The 26,455-nt window shown below is 38.5% G+C and overlaps 1 protein-coding gene across 6 annotated transcripts in view; it reads left to right on the top strand.

The window, feature by feature from the left end:
- LOC110836603 (uncharacterized) overlaps nt 1-26,455 on the top strand; it is a 71,976-nt gene that overhangs the window by 22,661 nt on the left and 22,860 nt on the right. Inside the window, exons 1-3 of one of the 6 annotated variants that reach the window (XM_087350207.1) lie at nt 946-1,083; nt 1,242-1,329; nt 5,634-7,303. The exons of 1 other annotated variant lie outside the window; for it this stretch is intronic. In XM_087350207.1, the coding sequence (XP_087206333.1) occupies nt 5,638-6,993 (1,356 nt within the window). In that variant the 5' untranslated portion in view covers nt 946-1,083; nt 1,242-1,329; nt 5,634-5,637 and the 3' untranslated portion in view covers nt 6,994-7,303. Of the gene's footprint in view, nt 1-945; nt 1,330-5,633; nt 7,304-22,235; nt 22,336-26,455 lie in introns of those variants that run through there. 4 more of the 6 variants (XR_015535467.1, XR_015535464.1, XM_087350197.1 and 1 more) reach the window with 4 other exon arrangements.

Below are 26,455 nucleotides of genomic sequence, written 5' to 3'. Positions count from 1 at the left end.
GCTGCACTAAATTAATGGAACCGAGAATTTCGGACAAAGCTGCCTGCACGTTTAACAACTGATAACTACAGAGAAGTTTGGCAGTGAAAGATTCTTTGTTTTAGATAACATCTTCGAAATTGCAAGGACAGTTGCATAGCAACTATTTCGGATTTAATACTTGCTCTAGACACATTTGATTTGGGAAATTTTCCGACTAAGGCATTTCTGTTTCAGTCATTAGGAAAGTTATTACGTTTCGCGTAATTTTTTCCGCTCAAAATCTTGACCGTATAATTTTATATTATTTTGTTCCTCGGTAATCCGACCTCCATAACCAGACTGTACGATTTGTACTATAATAATGACTTACAAAATCTACATTTAGACCACTTCGAAGTAAGATGTGTCCTGGGTCAAATGTGTTAGGACCAAAGGTATAATAATTTCCTGCTCGGTCCGTGGTAGATGTATATGGAGCGATGGTGGAATGATCATTGAAGGGGAACAACGTAGAACTCCGTAGATTGGTTCACCATTAGCTATATCGCCAATTACATTCACACAAGTCATTAAATTATAAAAAAACATAACTAATAGAAAGACATATCTCCCCAACAGACAGTTCATTGTAATGAAACCTCTGTAAATCGGTACATAAGGGAAAACACGTAGGCCCAATAGTTTGCTGTTGGACAATGGTGGTAAATTTGTCTTACGTTAACTTGTTGTAGGGGCCTTGCAGCCTTTACGGGGTGACATAGATGTACACCCTAAAAGCCAGTACGGGGCTGGAGGGTGCCGGACGTCATCGTGTTTGGGTTGCTATGTCAACCAGTTTTCCGCAACGCTCTGAAAGCCCATGACGTGACGTCATGCGCGCAAAACCATGCTCCCATAATCCCATGCTTTTGCGCAGGAGCCCGTAGGAGTGAAGGAGACAGAAATTCGTTTTCAAAATGGCGTTTGTGCTAGAAGTTGGACAGAAGTGCTTCTGTCAGAGTATTAGGATGTCGTAGTTTGCAAATTTAATGGGGGGACAGAGTGAACCCTGAAAAATTTCGGTTCCGATACTGTGATTGCTATAAAGGTCATGTGTGCATGGTATGTGATATTTTTTTAAGTGTATCTTTCAATTTTTTCTGTGTGTGGTTGTGGAAATGGTACCGAGCCACTGCGACAGTTCTATATAAATACAGTGGTACGTGTCGGTCGATGAGTGCAGCGCCAGTACTTAATTTTTTTGTGACTTTATTTCTCAGTTTTCGTAAGGAACTGACACGGATCTACGTATAAGTCGACATTCCAACAGTGTTATAATAAGGTTCATGAAGTTCTCATAATATCAATGTAAGTGTTACAGTGTTTGTTTAAATTTTCTCTGTTGTCTCATCATCGAAAGTGTTACTTATCATCACTGTCGTGAGAAATTACGCATTATGCTACTCTGATGTGTTGTTGCGGATTCCACAGATCATACATAATCTGGATTTTCCCGGCAGTTTCATCTAGGTATGAGCTACATCGAGGTTTATCTATGGCTTGCTCTCGACTGTACCATTAGTCATGTAACTAAATTCATTAATATCTACGTTATGATTGTCGTAAACGCTGCATGAAAGTCATATCTTCAGTCATTGCTGTGACTTGATTTCCGAAGCTAATGAACTCGTTTAGATAACACGTGGTGTGAATAAAAATCTACTCTAAAAGTTGCAGGGCGAATTTTATTTCAGTCTAATAGGATATAATATATACTTTTTCATGTCAAAATATAACATCGTTTTTCTCAATTTATGTAAAATATGAAGCAGTCTCAAAATAATGACCCACAGCATGTAGATATTATTATAAATATTTTAGGTAGGTTTATTTTTGACAAAATAAACTGAAAATATGTTGTGATTACGTAATTATGTATCTATATGTGCAGCTTTTCAACTCTAGATTTGTGTCTGCGACAAATGAACGTAAAAACAAGTACGAAACATTTTATAGAACGCATTTATAAAATACGGGTGCTCTAAATTTGGATTTGCCCTTCCCTCTTTATTTTGTTAGTGCAGCGGCTCACTTCATGGAGTTTGGTCATTTTCAGCAGCTCTATGCTTGCCATAAAATGTCTTCAATTTCATGGCTGTGTTCACAACAGCCCGTCCTGGGCCAGATAATCTAGTCAGAATCTTTAAACTCTATTTTAAAGGCACATTTTAACATTATCTACGTTTGGGCTTTCGACATCGGGTATATCTGCATTTAATTATATTCAAAAACAGAAAATCGAAACACTGTGGAGTTAGGGTTGTAGTTTCTGAACTTTGTCCTCACTATCGCCAGCTGTTTAATTCCTGCAGAAGTGACGTGCTGATAGGTGCATTTAAAACACTGCCTGATAAGTGTAATTAAGTCTTTATATAAGCGGCTGTGTATGGAAATTCACTTTACATTTCGCTGTAATGTGGCTACAGCTTCTCCGGTAGGAGTGCTATATGGGCGTATATAAACAGTTTCAAGTCCGGGACTACGCGAAGAAACATGCTTATGGTACTTATTTTGTTTAAATAAACTTTAATATAAGATAGAAATTGAAGAAAGGGTTATGTATTGTTGTCATAATTTCAGCTTGAGTCGGTAGAGGTGAGAAATGCAAATTAGGCTGCTTATTATTTTATTTATTTAAATTTTTCAGGGAATAAATAAATATTGTGCTTTAATTTTTTTGTCAGCTTCTATCAAAAACCTGTCAGTAATACTGTAATGTAAAGCTAAGAACTCTACAGTTTTCGTAAGAATTTTCTATTGCATGTTCCTTAACATTACTACCAAGCGGACATTTATCCGTAAATTCAATACTTTGCTCAACGACTGAGAGGTTACGTTGTGGACCTTACAGCAATTATAGAACTAGCTCAGCCGAACGTTACGTTAAGAGACTCAGAATACATTATATTACGGAATTTAATTTTTACTCTGAAGTTCATTAGTCAGGCTCTGATAAGCTGTGCTGTTGGGAATACACATTATTACTGCCATTGTGTACACAGCGCAGCCGCAAAGTGAGCTTGTATTTCTGAATTGCCGGGAGAAGCGTCCAAGTTTTCGGCTAGATTTAGCACTCGAAGATGAATCCTCAGTATTCCTACAAAGCGAGAAAGACGTGTTAGATCAACAGCGTTTCTTATAGAGCAAGCAACATTTCTTCCAATCCTTATAACGCGTGGAAAATTTGAGAAGTGCGTATGCTTTCTTTTGTCGGAAAGCATGATGGAAAGAAGCAGACTGATTATGATTTAGCGGACGAAGGATTTATGAAGACTGCATTGGCCTGTGCTTATGTTTCGGTCAGCTATCTCTTCATCATAATCATTCCTCCAGTTTGTAGTATTCCAGACTGGCCAGTGAAATTAATGAAACTGCTGTAACTAGGTACTGAACGTCATCCTAATAAGTATATTAGCTGCATCAATTTATCGTATTTTACAGCACGATATTAAATGTGTATGTGAAGAGACAGCTTTAAATTGTGGAATGCCACTTATTTCAGGATTTGTGAGGAAAATAACTCAAAATAACAGTGGTACAATGTCTCCAACTCGGTTTTGAGGTCTGACCCCCCCCAAGAGGATGCATTTATTCGCACTAAGATTATATTAATATTTCTTTAATAGGGACTATAAGGTTAATCTAATCGATTTCGCCATTTAAGATCTCAAGAATCTTGTAAATGCAGAATGAATTCGCATATTGAAACTCTGCTTAACCAGTTACTTGATATTACTGAGATTGCAGTTTTCAATGAAACGGTCTTAGCAAATTGATACCACTGTCTTTGCATGATTATGATGGTTATGCCATCTAAAAACAGAAAACCATTGTCATGTTAACGAACCTAAGGCTATCGAATGTGAATTGACAACCTACGTACATATTCTTGTGACTTAATCACGCAAATACAGGAAAATTTTCTTATCGTATGGAATATTTGTGGAAAATTGTTCCATTGTACATAATTTACTCTCCTGTGTAATAGTTTGTGACCATAGTAGGAACGATATGTGCAGAAATACAATGTTTCGAATTGTGATTTATTCGTCCATCCTCTGGGGTTGGCGCTAATGAAGGCTGACATTTCATAACTCCAAATCACTGGGCATGATTATTGCATCTTATGGTTGATAGAGTGAACTAGAGCATTTTTTGGTTTGTTTTGTAAGATGTACTTTCGCCTCTTTCATTCCTTAGCTCCGCAGTTACCATTTTTTTTATCATAATCGATGTGTGTGATTAGCCGTCCTGATTATTAAGCACTATTTAAAAACTGCACGTATATAATAAACAAATCTTGTGAACACAGTAATGAGCCTTCGTGTTCCATAGACCGCGGGTAATTTATTCGCCAGTTAAGCAAATATTAGCTTCTCAAGCTCCCATCTGCATAATTAGTTACTTTACGTTGTCGGTCATTTGCGTCACACGAGTTACATTTATTGTAGCATTACACAAGTATATAGGATACTTTGTTTTCAAAATTTTACTTCTATCAGAACTAGTAGAGGTGCGCTAATCCGACATATTTTTGTGCACCCTGTGTTGCTTTTGGCCAGCCGCAGTGGCCACGCTGTCTGAGGCATGGACCTCGTGCGCCTGGCCGCTGAGACCGTGGGTTCGAGTCCCACTCAAGGCATGGATGTTTGTCCGCGTCTCTCTGTGTTTGTACAGGTAGAGGCTTTGCGTCGGGCTGATCACTCATCCAAGGAGTCTTACCACTGTCCAAATAGATCAATAAAATGAATAAATAAAGCCTCTACACCTACGAGTAAAAAGAAGATAAAAGAGAAAGAAAGTGTTGATTTTGAATGAAGCGCCCAAAAATCCGTAATTTTAATTTTTCATTTATCAACATTGCGCAGCTTTCATAGTGACGAAGTATAATAAATTATTCTCTCGTCATCAGCTGTGTCAGGTGGTTGAATGGAGAAAACATCAACGTTTTGACAAACTATCTTCATCTTCATCTTCGTCCTCATTAAATTAATCTAAGCCTGGTACCCGATGACGAACATGTTATCCAATCGGAAAGCTAGGCTAAAAATAGTGACCACGTCACTTCGCACTCCAGTCCCTATTGGCTAACGCTCAGTCGTGATTACGGGGCACGGACGGGATCTCAATCAACTTAAGTACACTGAGGATGAGGACGAAGATGGTTGTCGAAACGTTGGTGTTTTCTCCATTCAGCCACTTGACACGGTTGTCAGCCCGAGAAGGATTAATTGTAGCCAAAGTATTGTGTCTATTTATTGTTACTGTTATGCGGGATACATACTCCGACATCTAATTATTACGCATGTAGTCACTGTTACAACATTAGGTGCTAAGTACAAATTACGAATCTCCGGAGTGTGTAATTTTATTAAGTTTCCTGTTACGTCTTCTTTCTTATTTCCATGTCCGTCCTTCTTTCAGAATAAGAAGGCACACTTAAACATATATAAAACACGTGAAATTATAATATTACACACTTTAAACAAGATGAGAACATTTGCAAGCCTTGCAGAGAAAGGATGCGATTTTAAAAATAGGTGCATCTGTTCTTTAAAATCGTACTTGTTTTGTTCTGCTGGACTAACAGAGGGAATTATTTATTTCCATAGTAAAATGCCGCCACACCAGCTTCTCTCGCTGGAACGTCTCGCACTGGAGGAATGTGGAAAATTATTATCCCGGATCCTTCATTCATCGGTCGCAACAGAGGAAGAAAAATTCAACCAAATAATACAAAACTGCGAATCACTGCTTGAACTGCCTTCCATTTTTAATAATGATATAACAGCTGTACTGTTACGTTATTTGGACGGACAATGGATGCATTTAAATTGGCAGAAAGAAAGAATGCAAATTGTCGCGGTTTCTGTTATTCACCCAAAAGCCGAAGTCATTGATATTACTTCTTGTTGTGACATCGGGAAATATGTGATGGATGCCATAACACGTTTATCGAATTTGATACAACTTTTTCCGAACTGTAATACTTTAAGAAATGTTAATGTAAGTACAACACTGAAGAAGTTTATATGCAGACTGAGCTGTGATGATCAAACACTTGGAGCTTTGACGACATGCACAGGTATCCAACATGTAGATGTCAGAGCATCATGGGAAGTAACTGACAAAAGTTTAAGCACCCTTCTCGGTCTCAGACAACTTAAGTATTTGAATGTAGATGGCACGTCAATAAGTAAGAATGGTCTAAGTGAACTTTTACGGAGCTTTTGTAATAGACGGGAGGTTTCACCGTTGTGCGGGTTTTATTGTTCTGACATGTCAACAGAACAGTTGCATCTTCTGATAAAATGTACACATCTTACGCACATAGGTATGGAAGTAAGTAAATGTGATGTTTCTGAACTAAAATCTTTAGGACATCTTCAGTCAGTACGTTTGCGAGTTTGCAGTTTTGATAATCTGCGAAAAATCTTTAAGGATATAGAAGGTAAATTATATGAAATCCATCTTGAGAGAATTAAAGAAGTTGACATAAACTTTATAGGTAAGACATTTCCAAAACTTGAAAGATTAACGTTGAAGGACTGTTGTTATCGTAGTGTGGTTCTAAGCGGGAGAATCAAACCTCTACCTGCATTTCAAACACTACTGATACTAAAACTTTTTAATGTCAAGAGTGAATTATTGTCATATTTCCTACACACGTGTTGTAACCTAATTGAATTTGTGATAGATACAGGCTTTAAATTGGAAGAATCTTTCAATGAGTTACCAACTATCGGTTCTGTTAAAAAGGTAGAAAAATTCGTTCTTTACACACGAAGTAATCGTATTCTATCAAAATCTTCTATGGAAGAATTGTTCAAGAATTGGAGAAGCCTTAAAGTTTTCAAAAACGCTGGACTCGAAAGGGAAGATTTGAATATAGACAGTTTGAAGGAAGAAATTAGACAAACGTATCCCAAAATTGATGTAACAGTGACTACAACAAGATGGCCTTCTCTATAGATAGCCAATTTAGAAACCCGGATTTAAGTCGGACTCCTCTGTGAAATCAAGTTACCTAGTGGTCTTGGTATAGAAATTTAATCCCTTGTAGTGAAGTTTCAGTTCACTTGGAAATATATTAAGAGTGCTCATATATATTACTCTAATATAAGTGAACATAATTTTATGTTTTAGATTCGTTCGTAAAATATTGCTTTGTTATATTACTATATTTTTAAAGTTTTTGTTTTGGGTATTTTAATCATGTTTTAATTTATTAATATTTATTATGTGGTATGATGTATTAACATTGCTAAATGGCAAATAAAATGTGTTGTGTAATACAATGAAGTTATTTAAAATTTATTGATATAGTAATGCACATAAAATCGATATTATACTGTTTCTTTTTATTTGTATTACGTTTTGACGGTACATTTAAAGATTGATCAAATTAGATGTATTTTAAAGTGAATGTTTACAACTCAAGCCAAGATTGAACCTAATGATTGTGAATAACCTTTTGTAATTGTAAATATCTTTTATTGATTTTCATAAGAAATAAATAAGAATTATAGAAAGAAGTATCAATTTTTAAAATAAACAATTTGAAACATTGTATTCAACACATTCTTAACAAGGCCTGAGAATGGTGATATATACACCGAAACATGTCACGTTAATAAAGTCAATGTGTCATATAAGCTGTTGTACACAATACATAACGAGATGCTGCAGTGTAAAGTAATATCTCAAGAAGTTTCTTCCCCCTCACAATATTAGTCTGTGGTTGTTTTCTGTCTTAAATTTCAATATTTTCGGGGAGAGGAAAAATCAGGAGCTTACTTATCAATTTCAGACTGGACTGAGTATTAAGTTACTAATATTATGTCTGAAATCACGTCATTCATACACCGCGAAACTTCATTTTCTGACATTTTGTTGGTCCAAATATATGTTTAATGGAGGATACGTAACACGTGTCCAATAATATATTGCACAGAACTTATAGAAGGGCTCATTTGTGAGTCTGTCACTTCCTTTTGTCTGTTCAAGATTTCTCGTTCTTTTTTATGTAATGATCGCTACGACTTGAGTTACGCGCGTTATCAGTTTTAATTAAATTCCTTGGCATAATTTGAGGGCACTCAAGTAGGAGTTGTTCCGTTTTAACTAGTGATTTATATGAACGAGGTAGAATTAGGGCTGTCACCGACTGTTCGGAAAGGTTTTTCGTGATTTTCCTCAGATAAAGTAAATTCTGGGATAGTTACTTTAAACAGGCCACGACATTGTCCTTCAAATTTCATACTACTTTTGTCCCTCTTGATAATCGTTGCGATCTCATTTGACGTTATGTAACGCGTGTTGTTAGTTATTAGTGCTTTTAGAGGCACCTCATCTGCACGGTTATCCGCGCCTAACCTTGGTCACCCTATCTGAGGCATGTTCGGTATTACATAGTTCGGACACTTGGATCGCGAATTTGAATTCCGCTCGGAGCATGGTTGTTGACCTATATCTGCATTTTTATACGGAGATACAGACTTTGCAATGAGGTAAATTGTCCAAGGAGTGCTCCCAAATATCTAACGCGTTTCGCTCTTTCATAAGTTAATGTTGAATCAGATCAGATCAAGATGGGCCTATGCAAGGAGGAAGTTAATACGTTTTAACACGATATATATATATATATATATATATTTTTAATTTTTCATGTGGTTTGAAGTGCCATTAATCTTGCATACCCCACTTTTTACAAAGTCTTGAGCAATTTTACTGTCAAACAACTGAAGCATGAAATTTACAAAACTGATTTCGGGGATAGAATAATATAAATTCTGTTCACACGAGATGGACCGAGAGAAAGGAGGTAGAAGGGGAGAGGCAGAGGGGCTGGAAAAATCAATGAATTTAATACGGCAAAGCTGCAACTAAAGTAACTCCTCCATTCACTTCTTGCTTCAAAGCCTTCTGCTTTACTTTCCACTTTATGGTTGTGGACAAAGAATCGAAGAAAATAGACGAGAGATTTTGAAGGATAACACATTTGATACACCATGACCTTTATTGTGGCCCTTTGACCTCTATGGTCGTAAAGCTGTAACGTCCCATGCTTGAACAGCAGTAGGATGAAGACACCTGACATAATCGATAAGACACAGAACTATCCAGAAATATTTAGTCTTAGAATTTTTTCTCAAGAGGCACAAATACATAGAGGATTCTTACAAAAGCGGGATTTGGGCTGATACAACCGCAGTTTCATATCTGTGCAATGTCAAATCCGGCCAGATTAAGAGTTCATAACATTTGTTATTTGTGTCTTCACAGTATAGTCTACTAAAGCAGAAGTTTTTATTTCGATTTTGAATTTTATAAAATTTTAAATGTGGTAACTTTTATACCGTACTTCGCACTTCTGTTCAAGTGAAGAGCTGTCGTGGCTAAAATGAAGATAGTGAGAATGGTTCTCAGACCCTACACCTTAAAATGGTTCACTACCATTTTGTTCCTCATACAAATTCATATTTAACAATCATACGTCTGTAGCACGGTGAATAGCTTACAGGGTTTAGAAAGCGTCGTTAAACAATTGTTTTCTTCTCATTATTGAGACGACGGGACTGTGCCGTTGCAACTACAGTCTGATCTCTTCATATCTGTTAAGTCTTCTTACACCTCTCCGACCCTTTGGCCTATATTCTAGAATACGCGGTATATATTTTGTCACTGTTTTCAGAAGGGTCTGTTGGTCTTCAGTGCGATTTTCAGGAATATAATTTCTGCTGCTTTTAAACGGATCTTAACTCTTGGGTCACTGCCTATAATTTGCTACTGTTTAAAGGAACTAAGAACTATATTAATTCTGGCGTTACTATTGGCTAGTTGTTAGCGTGGCCCTGTTTCAGTTTTATTTTATATTTATTATAGCAAGTAAGTAACGGTGTTCTTTTACTGCAAATCAACGAAAATAGCAGAACAACATTTTTAAACTTAGGAGAGAATGAAGCAATAGAGAAATTAAAGAAATTATGTAACGAATATTTTCATTATTTTGTCGTTCACTTAGTGTTATTTAGGTGGTAATTTACAAGATTTATAAAGGGACTTAAGTAAATGTAGAGAGAATGAGATATGTTTGTCAAAATTGATGAATTAGCGATATTCGCACGCACTTCAGAAGTTCTTAATGCCATCATGTAGGTATTATTTGTGGCAAGGTATTAAGATGTACGAAGGTGTTGCAACATCCAGTGTGCAAATCTAAGATTAGTAAGATTAATGACTGATTGTATCAAAGGTTATTAGTGAGGAGCGTACACACAGACACACACACACACATATAAGGGCCTACAAGCATACGGTGGTAACTTAAGCCTATTTTACTGTGGGACAAAAAGTAAGCCAAGAAACTCTGAAGAGAGCATGGAGGAAGGTTAGAGATGGTCCCCCTTATCTTTGTTAACTGAGGTGATATTGCTGTGTGTCTGATCTTGACTTAGTCTTTAAGTTTGGAAGGAAACACCATGACCTGTGTTAAGGACTATGTAGTATTCGTCTGGAGAAACTGGGGAAAACAAGGTACAATCTCGGTCCAGAAAATCGGTTTCCGGACCGAGATGACTTCACTAATAGGAGGTAGGCGTGCCAACAGGAGGTGGGATATTTAGTCGTATTTTATCTGCATGGAACTTGGTTCAAAACACAAGTCCCCATATTGAGTGAGGTAATATATCGCTGAATAATATAATAGATAAGGTTTGAGATTCTCACGGCGGTGAGTACGAAGTTGTCTGTCTGCTGATACTATCCCTGCATTTTCCTTGTGAGACTAAGGGAAACTACGAAATATCTCAGTCTGCATCTCCGAACCGAGATTTGAACTCGGGACCTTCCGAATACAAAGGAGTGTTAACTACTTGACGACGACGACGACGACGTTCGTTTCGTTCATAATCTTGTTTATGGTTTGTTGACAGTACATTGTTAAATAGCCTACAGATCTTTAAGGGATCATATTATTTAACGTCGAAGAATTTATTTCGACCGAAATTTTCTCTCCATCATGAAATAATATACAAACCGTAATCTCTGACGTGTTTCACTTGCAGGAAGGAAAGCAAGGGGGGGGGGGGGCTTGCAAGCTTTTTGTGCATGTGACCTTCATATTTTAATTTTTTCTATGTACTGCTACTTCGACCTTTGCGATCTATGTTGTATATATGATAAACAAGAGATGGCGTGACACTTCATGTCTCTCGGGAGGTCAGTGGTTGCAGGACAAGGGGCGGGGTGCCACAGCACGCAGTAGCAAATCCGCAGGGAGCCGTTCTTTATGGGGTGCAGCTAGAGGGGTAAGGGTGAATGAAGGAAATCCACTGATATGAAAAATTAAAAAAAAAATGTGTAAAGCATACGTCGTCAAACAAAAGAGAAAGCATTGGTGCGGATCTAGAATAAAAATGATTTTTCATAATTTTTAGGGAAAATCCATACGTCTGTTTCTGTGTTGATCAGTAACTTCCGAAGATTCTGTGGTGAGAGCAGTCTTCTTGCGTTTTTGGACACATGTGGTTGCCTTACGTATGTCAGGATCTTTTATATCCCAAACTACTAAACAGACTTAAAAGAAGTTTGGAATTGGGGACCTACAGTAATATTTGTTAGGAATATTTAATTTTGCTTCACACCAATCTAGTGTACCACTGCTTTACCTGATTTTAATATTTGATTTTTCAGTCATCCTGTAATGCGTCGATAGGTTATAAAACGATATGTATTTTTAAAAAGAATTTGAATCAGCAGGAAATGAACATAGTGGACAGTGAGACATGCAGGATCACATAGAACGCATTTTAAACTTAGTTTATTTCAAGTCGAGTAAATATTACCCCACTTGCTATTTGCATGGGAAGAAATATTGCGGTAAAATTTACAGAATTGAAGCATCAGCCGATTTTGGTAACCGCGCTGTCTAGGACCACCGAAACACCGGGATCATGAGCCCGAATCCAGCTCGAGGTGTGGGTTTGTCAGGCTGGTACTAATGCGGACTTGCGATTTGGTTTCTAAAGCTGAAGAGGCTGTGCATCCGGATAAAGCCAAGAATTAACAGCAAAGCTGGCTGGACTTAGACGTCTACAGAGCTTAGACACAGAACAATTGCAGCCTCGTATTTGGATCCGTTTATGATCACTTTACGTTGTGATTAATTTCGAATAACATTTTAAGGTCTCTGGCAAGAAATAGACTACGTCTGAAGGATAGAAGTTCTTTATTTTATCAATTTGTGTTTGTTAATCCCATTCATTTCTCCCTCTGTCTTATCTAGTATGTCTAGCTAGTAGTAAAAGTCTGCCAGTTGAATTATTGAATGAGAGTAAGCCAATAAGGTACTTCATGCCTGCCAGCTCTCTATCCAGACGGAAAAGACAAAGGAAAACATGGGTCAGTAATTTTTTTGCGCTTATTGATTCAGGTCAGAGCAAGTTCGTTTCTTACACTCTGAGACGACACTTGCACTTTCAGGTCACATAATTTATTACTACCAGAGTTGGGCTAACCATGATGGAATTTAATGTAACTTTGTCGTGATAATCTATTTTTGAGTTTTGTCGGGTACTCATGCCGATCAGGTAAATGTAACGTTAATTTTGTAAGACTTGAGGTTCTCACAGCGGTGAGTATGAAGATATCCGTCTTCTGGGTTATTGCGCTGTGTAGTCTGGTCGATAGTAACCAACGTTTCAGAGGTCATACTGCCTCCGTCATCAGGGCCCTGATGACGGAGGCAGTATGACCTCTGAAACGTTGGTTAACATCGACCAGACTACACAGCGCAATAACCCAGAAGACGGATATCTTCAACGTTAATTTTACTGACTTCGCCGTTCTATAGTACAGGCGATTAGTTATTGTCTTCTGGCCGCAGAAGCCCGGGTTCGCTCCCAGGGCCGTCTACGTAGGATGTGTGGTGAGCAAATTAGCACTGGGACAGACTTTTTCGAGGCCTCCTGTTTCCTCTTTCAGTATCATTTCATCGATGCTCCATATTCACTCATGTATCATCTGGGGGACGGAAAATTGGCTCGTTAGCAATCGAAGTTCCAGAGACATAACATCACTCAATTACAACAATAACATCATAGACTAGTCTACAGCTGGATAATGTTTGAGTTATTATAGGAACACTGTGTTAAACATTGTTCATTATGTGAGGTACGTATCTTCTAGGCGACGTTTCAGGAGTTATACGTTTTGTGTTACCAGTGACAACGGTCGGAATCGAATCGGGGTCCTTTCGTATGCTAAGATTCCACGGAAAGGATTCACAGGCTCACTATTTGTGTGTCCATCTTCAAACGTTCTCATTCTCACAAAACTCAACTTTGTTACTTTGTAAAATGTTTATTCAGGATTGAAATACTTTTAAAGGTGATTCCATATAAGTGTCAACGTCTACCTGCTGCAGGCGTTGGCTTGGCGTCCTCTGCACGCGTCGTTGTTAACTGGTTTCAACTTGTTTCAAGACCGCACCGGACGTAGCCAGTTATATACTCGTCGATAAAATAACATTTTAAAAGGATACTAATTTCAGACTTTTTTCAGGTATGATGTTTTAAACTTTGTTTAGCTTTAGTCCTAAAATACATTTAGACAGTTGGTTTCCCTCCTTCAGGAAGCCCTCCTGAATTTTTGTTACAAAACTCAGCAGGAGGATGAAAATTATAGTTATCGACTTTCGTAATTTTGGCTGTGTAAGTAGAACGTTTTCGAAGAACATTCTGGCACCATCTTTGTATGAATTGGTGTGTCACATTTAAGAGTGAAAGTTACTACAGGATACCGAATAAAATTATGCAGCGAGGAGGTTTATAATGAGAAGAACATAAATGATCTGTTTCACGCTAAGCTACATTTACCTCAGCGAAAGGAGGCCACACTTCTATTATAGAGTACAGAGCCGGTGGATTCGCATTAATTTTGTAGCTGACAGGAGACAACAATACTTTTATTTTTACAGTCTAACATAACTTTTTATCTTCTTCTCTTCTTCTCTACTATAAAAATTTGTGATTCCCCGTTGTCGTCAACCAATTTGTCGTCAAAGAATGACGTCATCTACAATGTCAACTATAAACTAACTCGGCATTGTTGTGGAACACAACAATGCCGAGTTTAGTGTCTTACTTAAGATTTTAAAACGCAACCAACCCCCCCGAAGGAGGGGTTGGTCAAGTGTTTTAACCCTCCATTCGGGCGGGTTTAGTTTAGTTTCTTACACAAGATTTTAAAACGCAACCAACCCCCCCCCCCCCCCCGAAGGGGTTGGTTGCTTTTTAAAAACTTGACCAGCCCCTCCGAGGAGCTCCGAAAGGAGCGTTCTGCCCTAGTCTATTATAAAAATTTGTGATTCCTCGTTGTCGTCAAAAAATGACGTCATCAACAATGTCAACTTATATTTGTTTATACTCGGCATTGTTGTGTTCCACAACAATGCCGAGTAAACAAATAACGCTTCACTATCAAGCCAGTCGCATGATCACTGCTCCAGAAGCAGCACGTCGTATCTTTTTTTTACTATAAAAATTTGTGAAGGGGGGTTGGTCAAGTATTTTAACCCCCCATTCGGGGGATTAGTTTAGTTTCTTACTCAAGGGTTAAAACACTTGAATGAGACACTAAACTAACCCCCGAAGGGTTGGTTGCTTTATAAACACTTGACCAACTACCCTCTCGGGGGGGGGGGGGGTTGAGTTTTAAAAACTTGACCCCCCCCCCCCCCGAAGAGCTCCGAAAGGAGCGCTCTGCTCTAGTAGTATATAAAGTATAAGACATCGGTGTCTAAGGCTACATGTTTCGACATCTACTGCATGCCATAAACAATATACATATATTGGGAAGTGTGCCTCTTGTATAATATGGGCCTAAATTGTTAGAATATGTACAGAACTCAAAATGTGTTGAGAGTTAAAATTATATATGAACTCCGCTACTGCCGTGTGTGGTATAGAGCCTGAATCTGTTTCGAATAAAATCTAAGTGACAGGAAATACGAAATGGAAGTAGACGTCTCACTGTATGATGACGTCTTGGTCAGCGCGGTGGCTTCTGGTTGTTAAGCGGCGTTGTAGTGTGCGCTGTGACCATGTCGAAATTCAGGTTTTATGTCTCTCGTTGAGGTGCAGGTTTCGTTTTGTATTTGTGTAAAAATGAAAGTGATCTATAGCAGCCGTTGCCAAATTGCATACATCAAGGCCACCCTCTCCCTTGCCACACGGCTCAAAGTCAACAATACAGCGTTGCTAAGCTTTAGTACGCTTCTGGTTCAGAGCTGTCTTCACTCGCCTGAGCTACGCTGTTTGTGTTGCAACGTTGTACGACTTTTATGTGACCTTGAAGCATGCAATTTCATGATGACATCTTTATAAAACGTCCTTTTTTACTTATTAGTAATATATTCATAATTCCTTCAGTTTTGCCATACGAATGACCTGTTTGCAATGCATGTCGTGTAGCGCTTACCATGAAAATGGTTATATTGCTAGAATTGAAATCCAGTTTCTGAATAGATGTCGCCTGTTTCATTGGCATTGAAACCTACCTCCGTTACGCGGCTGTGGCGCTATGAGTAACCTTAATCCACTAAAAGTATGGTGACCCGTCTAAGCTTTACCCTATTTCTGCTTTCGATTTTCCTTCTGCGCAGTTTCGTAACCTCTGCATGTGACTGAACGGAAAACGTTGGATCTGCGTTCCCAGAAAAGCGGGCCGTCTATTTTGCAGATCCTGGGACGTGGGCGAGAAAAGGAACGTGCTAAATATTTCGTATGACGGCTTTGTTTTCAACACGACCGGACTAGAACATCGGTTGAGTGCTGCTACTTCTACAACCTTTCCTAATCCGTGTTTTGTGTTTCAATAGAGAACGGAATTGATGTGTTTTCTGGTGTGTACGTTCTATCTCCTACTACTTTTCCACGAACTGATGTATAAGATTGTAAAAATTTCTTGTAAATGTGAAATCAGAATTTTCCATTTACCGAACATCTCAGCCAAGTGGTTATTTTGTTGTCCGGATATCCCAATGTTCCTATCTCGGCCTCGAAACCGCCTACTAGGTGAATATTCCAGATTTACTTTTAGAAGAGAACATAAACCGGATTCACTATTCGTAGTTTATCCCGTGTAATAGTTTATTCATCTGAATAATTTGTAACTCGCCAACAGTACCGTAGTATAAAAGGGAAGATAAATTAAATTCTGAAGCTCTAACGAACTGCGTGATCTAAATTATTACGGAGGAGGAAGACGGGTATGGTAAGCATAAAAATATCTTACTAGAGACATAGATTTCTGACACAAAAAGTACGTTAACATCGATTAGTTTTCATTGAGAAATATTTTACTGTAAGAATTGTGTGTTTATAAACTTCAATGGAACGTTTTCTTGGATATGACAGAATTTTTCATCTACATCCCTGAAAAGGAAACGTCGAAATATAAATTGTAGATAGAAAAAAGGTTGTGATTTATTGTTTATATTACCTCACATTTGTTGAAAAAATTTCAAATTACGAGTTATAAGACATTCTTGATTCATATTTGATTGTTATGACAATGTGAAGAGTCTGAACAGGGACTTACGTTTAAATAATTTCTGCACATGTTTAGGAATGTTATTGAAACAGATTTTGCTACTGGATTCACATCGAATTTAACAGTACTTTGTCATCACACTTCATATAACTTTCAATAATAAGTACGTATTCTGTAGAGACAAGCCAAGAAACATGTGACAAGTACAAGCAGTATTAACACTTTTTTAAAGCCCTGTGATGTGTTAGGATGTACTGTATTTCTATCGAGTTGACAATGTGAATGAACCAGAACCGAGATGTAATGATTCCCACTTCCGGTCTTAGATCCAGGGGATGTTTTCTTGGTAATGCTGGAGCTTGTATATGAGATACTTAGTGGCTGGAAATGCGTGTTTGGAGCACGTGTCTCAACTTTGCGTGAGTTTGTTATGGGAGTTGGCCAGAACAATGTTTCGTGCTGGCGGTATGATAAGAAAAAAACACACTTATCCCATAATGGTATGGATCAGTGGAATTAATCAACAGAGTCGTATATGCAAAACGATGTACAGTATTTCTGAACAGTGCACACATCAGTCACGAAATTGTATAGGCCTGTTCGACGTACAAGAATTTGTTGACTGGAACTCTCTGACTCGCACTTCTCACATTATAGACAGTTCTTAATATAATTTACAGATATTCATTAAATGTTTTCTAGGTATCGCATTGTGCCAAAGTGGCAAATACTACCGACTTTTCGGAGGAATTTTATGTCTCTTTCTACAGGGTAGTTAGAAAACAATAACGTTCCTCCGAAACGTCGGTAATTTTTAGACATTCTGCACGATCTAGAGTGAGCGAAGATTATATGAAAGTCCCGCTTTTGTCTGTCTGTCTGTCGATCTGTAGCGTTTGTCAGCCGCCCCCAGAAAGTCGGCACCCCCTCAGGGTTTCACCAAGGTGCGAAATGAACCAAGGGGTTTGCTCTGTTGGGGTTCCTCCCCCTCTCGGGCGCTTCTGCCCCGGATTTGCCTTAGTGGGGCTCTTTCTTCCCAGACATTTACCCCTTCGGCTTGCCTTACTTTGGTGCTTTGCCCACAGGGATTGCTCCCTGTAGCTTCCACCTCCAGCTTTAAAAACGAAACGGGCGTGTGGTTTTAATCAGCCACTTGTTTCCAAATGCCACCATTGCTAGACGCGTTATTGATGATCTCGGGAATGACGTAGGCAGCCCACGCACGACGGCCTGTTTTGGTGGCAGAGCGGTGTGTTGGACAGGGCGAAGTCGGGGCGGGAAGCGTGAAGTGTTCATGAATCTAGGTGGATACAAGGAAACCTGTAGGACCCGGGCGTGGTGTTTCTAGAAGGTTACACTTGAAGACCGGAATGAGACAGACCGGGAGTGCAAAGGGTTGTTCACCTGGTAAATCTACGTCTAGGTCTCTAAGTCGTCTATTTATTTCTGGTTTCCTGACTAAACTTTTGAATATAATTGCCATTATGCTTTATACGTACCTTGGCCATCTCGTATTCCTTGATGTTGTTGCCCTGATACGTAAAGTGGGTGAACAGTAGAAATATTAAAAGTACGAAAACCCTCATTATGTCTTTGTCTTATTTCGTCTCTCTTAGGTCCAAATATTTTTCTCCACAGTTTGTGCTCAAACACAATATGTTTTCTTCTCGTAGGGCGAGCTAAAGAATAACATTATAAGGGATGTTTTACTCTTTCTTTCTGCAAGACATTTCTTGAATTTAAAACACTATTTTTAATTTTGCCCAGAATATAATATTGTTGTTTTTTTACCATTTCAAAGTAGTCTGCTTGGTCTTTGTTACATTTTGAAAGACATTTTTGCGGCTAACGAAACAAGTAAAAGCATTAAAATATCTCTGTGTTCGGCACCAGGCAATGACCAAGTGTAATGGAGAGGTGATGTAGTTCAACACATCGTATGTTTGACTATAATTGCAGAAAACGTCCTACACGCTTTTAAATGAAGGTGGAGGCAGAATTTTTCCCGAAACGTCAGCAACACGGACCATTTCCACCGATGTCAACACCTAAAATCAGGTTCAACATTAACAATGAATCACCGGGAACGTTTAAAATCAGTTAAGGTTTCCTAATATAAATAAAACTATTGACTGATTGATTAGGTGCCTACCCACCAACAACTGCGTGACGGTAGTTTGACATTCGATTGGAGCAAATGAAGGAAAACCACGAATGCCGGCCCCTGAGTCGAGATTTGCCCGTGATACCTCTCGAGTAAGAAGTTGTCGTTCCCCACTCGACTGAGACGTTTTATGCAAAATTCTTCTCTCTATCTGTGCAATCATTACACATTTCGTAATGGTAATTATAGCAGATCACTCCCTCACATGTTGGATTTAGGATGATTGCCGTCTTTTGTTTGTGTATGACTTGGTAATTTAGATATATTTCAGTTTCGAAACTACTCAGATATGTAGCAAATTGTGACAAGAAAAATGATTATCACCAGTTTTATACATTAAAAAAATTCAGTATTTCTAAGTGATATCTCGTTTGTGGCGTGGAAAAATTTCGAACACACGTCACGATAACACAAAACTATGCCGTTCAGCAGGTCTTCTCCCTAAGGTCAAGGGTACGATGCTTCCGATGTTAAGGTTTTTAGGACCGACCCTAAGTAACACAGGTTATTGAAAGGACTCCGTTACACCTTCGTGTTGGACGGGCTGCCTGCCCGGCCAGGGGCTGGTTGCTCTGCTGCTCGCCTGGCTGTCTGGTTTTGTTGGCAAGACCGACTTGCTATTGATCCATTCCACCAACCCAGCGGTACATTGTATTACACTGTTATAACTATAGGCACAGGAAACACGGCTTCCAAGAACTAGACATTTACAGCGACGACTTCTGATAATTCAGAAAGGATAAGGTTATGCCACACAATTCACACCTGGTATCCGTTACACCTTGAAAACATAGCCTGTGTTTGCTGATAGTGGCACGATAACGCTCAATGTCCGTGTTAACGCATTTGTGCATCAATAATGGTCCCGTCTTAGTATATTAAAAGAAGAAGAAGTTATCTTCCTGACTCATATAAAATGATATTACTGTAGAGACAATTGGAGGGCAGTACAGAAAATATTGACACATTCATCGCCCTGATGACGGAGATATCTACCAGACTACACAGCGCAACAACCCAGAAGACAGAAATCTTCATACTCGGATGACGGAGGCAGTATGACCTCTGAAACGTTGGTTAACATCGACCAGACTACACAGAGCAACAACCCAGAAGACAGATATCTTCATACTCACCGCTGTGAAAACCTCAAATCGTATATAACGATAGAACTGTTTTATCTACTATGTGGTCACCCTGCGAGCCGTCTTCCTCTGGACTGTATTTTGTAGGGTAGAATCACACTGATCTGCATTTTAGCAATAGTTTAAAGCAAACGATTCAGGTTGCTACTTTGTATTTGGGAGGTACGAAGTTCAAATCTCGGCCTGTAGACCGAATACCCTGATTGAGGATTTTGTATTTCTTCTCAGCGCCTTTAGACAAATGCCGGAATAATGTAATAAATTATGCCACCACAGTTTCCTTCCATTTTCGTTCGCATTTCTTAATTACCGTATCATTCGACTCTACATAGTCTGAGCCGCTGATAGTGTTTTATAAAAACTGTAAACAAATAATATTACAACCCACTTCTCTGTAATTTTTATTTAATCTATAATGAAATACGAGTCTTTGTGCTAGTTTTCGCCCCGTGATGAAGCCTATCACACTTTAATTTGTCTAAAGATTTTAAACTTACGTATTATAACAAGAGTAAGAATATAATAAGATAAAATACAACAGCGAAGAAACTAACTAATAAACAAAACGTATAGATCGAAGCCTACAAGGAAGACGGCCTCTCGCCTGTAACGGGTTCGTGACATTTATGATTCGTTTGTAGTTTTATTTTTCTTTATAGACGTGCCTACCGATTTCAATTCCGAGAATTCTGCTGAATTATTTGAAACTCACATTGTGAAATGTCGCATTACTTTGACAGAAATTCGAAAAATTCTTTAAAACATAAATGTTTGCTAAAAATATAAAACTTTACACTTTTACCTTTCCCAGATATTTAGGTCTTGAGTTAGTTATTAGGGAAGGCAAACCTAGTGGGTTATTATCATCGAGAGTAGTCTCAGATATTCAGAAGTATGCTTGTTCACTCGGTTACTAGGGAAACGCAAGGGACTACGGACTCCGATCGATAGATAAAATCGCTTCCACGAGTGATTAAACGTTTTCAACTTTAGGTGGCATTATTGCTCGTATGCACAATAAGTGTCCACAGACAGTGTCTACCGTCAGGACTTTATAATCGAGAAAACATAAAAAAATGCCTTTGTGTGAGACTATGTAGATGTAAGATTAGAAAAAGGACAAAGGGACAGTTCTAATTAATTAATTTTATTAAGCAGGGGGTTCCCTTAAAAGCTGATGGTCATCCAACAGACCAAGAATTTTAATTTCCTGCTTATAAGGTACATAAACATTTTCGCAGATTTCTGCCAGATACCCTATTCTGAGCCAGTGTAAATCACTTTTCATCTCAACTGCCCTTTTTCCCAATTGGTTGTGACACATTCACTTTATGGCAGCCAGCGCACGAATATTTTCCTGCTCGGTACCGATACGTAAATTCATATTGAATTACCCCCAGCCGGGTTAAGCGGGCGGAGAATTAGCTCGTTGTCTGCATCCTGAAAACAGGAGTAGATTTCATTTGTCCAGAGGAAGTGATGTTTTTAATTACGCTCTCATTCGTTAATGTCGTGTGATTTGTGGCAACTGAGAGGTTTAAATTTTGCAGTTTTATTTCTGTTGCGTAGTTAAAGAAGATTCTAGCATTATAATATTCTCTCTCGTTATCACTTTATAATCAACCTTGCAGTAAAGTTCATTGGAAAATGTCTGACTGATACATTTACAATTCAGATGCTTTATCATCAGGAAGGTCCAAGAATACACTAATTGTTTTATTGAACTTTTCTAATGGTAATTATTGGAACTGAAGTTGCAAAATAGTACATATATACCTACTGTAGTTGCAGTTAATACTAAAATTAAATGGGACACATCGTCTTCTGGTATGTGCCAGGAATGTTGAAGGTATGACTAAAATTTTTCTGTCTTGTTTATATTTCATAGAGCGAGATCAATTTTATCTTCTACATTCTCTGACCCGGCGCTTAACTGATCTCAAAGCAGAGATAGTTTTTAAAAAATATATTTGTACTAGGGGCTCTCTCCTCTTTTCCTTTTCTTACCCTCATTTTACAGATTTAGGGGCGATGAATGAGTGAAATAAACAGTCGTTATGAATATTTCGTCCTTTGTTAGTTTTGATTGCTAACGCCCCATAGTGTTCACGCACTTCACAATGGTTTATCTGTTAATTAAATCTTTGTTTCATCGGACACATTTTCTCCAGTATACGCAGTAAATTGTGTCCGTTGTCGAGTAGCTTCCCGGCGTTCTGATCTCCACTCATATTACTCCAGGAGCTCGTTCAAAGTTCTGAACTGCATTTACATTTACTGCACGCGTTCATTACAACAACGCCACGTGATTCATGAATATTTTTCTGACGTGCTTTTCTATTTTGTTTCAGGTAAGTGAACAACTTAACATCCGGATAGGTCTACATTCGCTTCACGCTGCAGGCATAGTAAAAAAATTGTCAACATTTAAAAGGATCGTTAGATTCTAAGGTAAGTGATCAGAAGCAGGGGTGACAACCTTCATGTCTATTTTATTGTTTTAAACATTTAGGCTACAGGGCTGTGCTAACTTACGTGTAATGTTTATTAACTCACAATTTCTTCGAGGTTCTGTTTATGGAATTTGTTTGATATTCAGAGTTTGTTGCTGTTTTCATGCCATTGACTGATGTCTGTAATGAAGGTGCAAATGTTTTATTGGAGGTAGGGAACAAATTTTCCCTGCTTACAGTAAGTCGCGAATCTTCACCAAAAATCCGCAAATCTTTCAACTCGTTTCTGGCTAATTGTACATGTCCTCGTGAACTTCAAGTTTATGAATTTACGTCTGAAAATTCATCGCCAAGGAATGCGGTGTGAAGGCGGAAACTCCAGCGTACTGGATCAGGAAATGGTCCAATGTTGGGTTTTTGTGAATACTGGGACGAGTTTTTGGATTTCTTGAAAGAAATGGAATTTATTAATTTCTGAATGAGTATAAAGTTTTAACTAAGGCCCAGTGCCATAGAACCGGTCAGCAACTTTAATTATTATATGAAACAAGTTAGGAAATATACTTATAGCATAAAATTCCAGGGGTTTTCCTTTTTACTCCTTCCAGATTTTAAATTATTAAAGGCTAATGTTTATTGTCTTATGACAGGCGGCACAGAGCAGAATGGACGTCCGTTATGAAGTTCGATCCATATCAGTCCCATGGTTCTCAAATTATGTGATAATACAGCATTAATTTCTTTGGTTTAATTATCTCAGATACCGTAAGACTTGCGGAGAAAGTGTATTTTAAGTAAAATTCGGAGATTATTTTTCCTCTACAAAGTTTGCTCGAAATATTTTTAGCCCTGTTAAATTTTTATTGAGTTGCACTCGACATGCGTGCAGAAACGCTTGTAGATCTTCATGTAAACCTTCGTTATTATTTTCCGACGAAGTGTAACAGAACTTCGCAGTATCAAATTTTATTGAATTCGTTTTAACGGATCTTATGTTGTTACATGTGGATAGGCAGAGGGGTTGGCAGACATATTGTAACACTAAGAGGCACATTCTTGCAACTTTTCTTTGCGAATTCGCCAAACTTTACTATCGGTTATATCGAGAATCGAGTTCTGGACGTACTGTAAGCCCCACGTATGCAGTCACTTTGTTGACTTTGTTGTCAGAGCTATTAAAGTGTCTCTGGAACATTTATTGTAACGTGAAGCACACCACATACGGCCAAATCCAGAGCTGCGCAGAGCTGGCGGCCTGTCGCTGGAAATACACACAATGGGCCCGTAAACTCGTGACCTGGTGATGCCAGAAATCAATACTAGAATACGAGGGAACGGTTCAGAAAGACAAATTCCAAAAATACTGAGTTTATTTACGTATATTGTAGCAACCAGAGAGTTTATTAACTGCGCTAAGACTTGCAGAGTAGTTGCTTCTGTCAGGAATTTGGGATTCAATTCCCGAAATGTTTCAGTTTACAGGCTGTTTCATTTGATTTCGTCAGACTTTTCATTGTACCGTTATAACGCATTGCAGCATACATTTTGAACCACGTCAGGGTAGCTTAGTAACAGAGTCTCTAACCTCTGTTTCCTAGACTGCGACATTGTGTCTTGAGCCTTGTAATTTTCCTCTTTCATGGGGCATACTTTAAGTGTAGACCGTTTGGCCTACTTACATTTCCATGAATCGTTTCCCCTGATTCTTGGTTAATAGGTTAAAGTGAGCTTCCCACCAGAATCGGATTCTTTAATTAGGTAGCGCCATTTTCTCCATGGAAAACTAAAATGTCAATAAATGCCATAGACGGATATGCCGAAAATAATTGGCGCTCGATGACCGTTTGTAAAACAAGATTAAAAGTTGAGTATGACTGCCTTCTGGGGTGTGACGCCATGTCTTCTGGTAGAAGTTTATCATCGCCTTAGTGATGGAAGCTGCAAACAGCTTTGTAACGTCTGTAAACTTGTACCAGACCACATGGCGCTACACCCCACAAGACAGTCATCCTCATATTCGCCGAGCTGAAAACCTGAAATTTCACCAGTATTGAAAATTGTTGATTAATACGGCAAAATTAATTGACGAAGACCAATTCTATTCTTAAAGTTTGTAATCATTATCTTTTATGAAACATTTAACGTTTCAGAATTTATGTTTATGTTTGTAATGCGAGATCCCATGTGTTTTGAATGAATTTCTTTGTTTATGGATTATTCAATACTGCAATAAGTAGGTAATTTTGGGAATGAAGTGCATAAAATTTGTGGGAAGTATTTGGTATTGTACCAACTTGTAAACTGAATTATAGCAGTCATATTCAGACATTCTTATTCTCTTAATTTCACCGTGAATTTAATTATTGTTCCGATCTCTTTTTTTTTATAAACACAACAATACAATTTAACAAAAAAGCGCCGACCTTTCGTCGTGTTTACATTTGTATTTGGCTATTACAGTGTTGTGTGGAACTCTTCTTTTTAACCTTAGGAGTTTTTCTGTAGGTAGTTCCAATATAACACATTTATACTGCGTAGTTTTTGTGAGTCACAAACTAACAGCGAGAAACTAGGGTGACCAAGTGTGTGGTGGTTAACTGAATAGTTATGGGACAAGTGTGGAAATTTGTCTAGATTACGTCAGAGACTGGCATTCTTTAACCTCTCCATTTATTTACCACCCTTTCTACTTTATCTCTGTCTGCGATATATCCTTTGTGGAGTTTACAGTTCACTGTTGTGCTGAGAGAAACATGAAGACGTTGGATAAAGCGCGGATTGACATGAATGAGAGTGATTGCTTGTATTTGAGAGTATTAAAGGCTCTGTTCGAACTTCAGAGGTTATATAGGGCGTGGAATTTGATGATATGGTACACAGCAAACTGCGTTTCATCTACTTCACTAGCTTGCTGATAAAATTAAGACGAATGCGTATCATACGTAATCCAGAGACATTACCGACTTAGGAACTGAGACAGCGAGCTGCAAAATTCTGTCGCTGGGAAATTTTGTCTGAAGTACGAACAGTTTGTGCTTCCTCATCTGCTACCCTTCTGATGCATCTTTCTTCTAACGGACGTCGAACGCACAGATTCGTCCCGACTACTGAAACAACGCATTGTGAAAGGAAACGGCCTTCACACTGGACTGGGGAGACAAAAGAAAACAATGAAACTCCTCAGTTTGTTTGTCCTGGGAAGAAACTGAAACGGTTTCTTCCCGAATAGGGTTACAGATATGGAGTCATCTCCTCACCACGAAGAATGAGCATGAAATGGGCATCTAGTGAAGATGATGTTACCTGTAACAAGCCTATTAAGTCTTAGTGGCATATAGGCCTGCATTGAATTCTGCTATTCAGCTGTTGGGCCAACGACCTTTGCGTGGGCGTGGTGTTTGGCGCCAGTCTGACTGGTGATTCCACGCGTGGGGTCAAATGTGTTGGCAACTGCGAGGAATCAGATGCCGTTAAGGATCCGACTTCTCAAGTTGTCAAATGCAGACAAACAAACATGTGGCAAAGGTGATATAGCATATTTTTAAAAAAACGTTTAGTAGCGAAGGCGCCTGAAATGATTGGGTTAAGTATTTCGTGTAATATCTTCTGTATCGAACCACGATGGAGGTCTGGTATATCTCATCGTAGGGAATGGGGAATAAATGTACAAAAATTAGTAGTTATTCGGATTTATATTAATCGTCCTGTTTTCAAAGGTCTTCAAAAGCCTTCCGATGGTTTTCATAAACATGAATAACATTGTATTGATTTTCATGATTAACTTAAGGTGGTAAGTTAGCATAATTAGCACTTGACGGCCTAATCTTACTCTTCAGTATCAATTATACTGTATTCCTAGCAACTACAGTGGACGCAGAATAAAACCGAGCTTGAGCTACGTAACAGTAAGTCGTGGAAGGGAAGATGAGAAGGGCAGAGGAAGCAAGACGGTAAATAGCATGCGCAGTTTCTTGAAAACAGACAATGTTTTCTTCTTTTATTTCGACACAGTCTTTGGCATTTTATACACTGATATTCACTCTACACTGTGTTGTGGAACGCGCTACTTCTACAACCTAAACGCAGTAATTTCACATCCGATCCGATAGTATAAAAGG

This window comes from Zootermopsis nevadensis, unplaced genomic scaffold (assembly GCF_977971745.1).
Source record: "Zootermopsis nevadensis isolate Lab colony 2312 unplaced genomic scaffold, Znev_1.0 Znev_ptg000002l, whole genome shotgun sequence".
Classification (NCBI taxonomy): domain Eukaryota; kingdom Metazoa; phylum Arthropoda; class Insecta; order Blattodea; family Termopsidae; genus Zootermopsis; species Zootermopsis nevadensis.
This window is presented reverse-complemented; position numbering and strand designations above follow the sequence as displayed.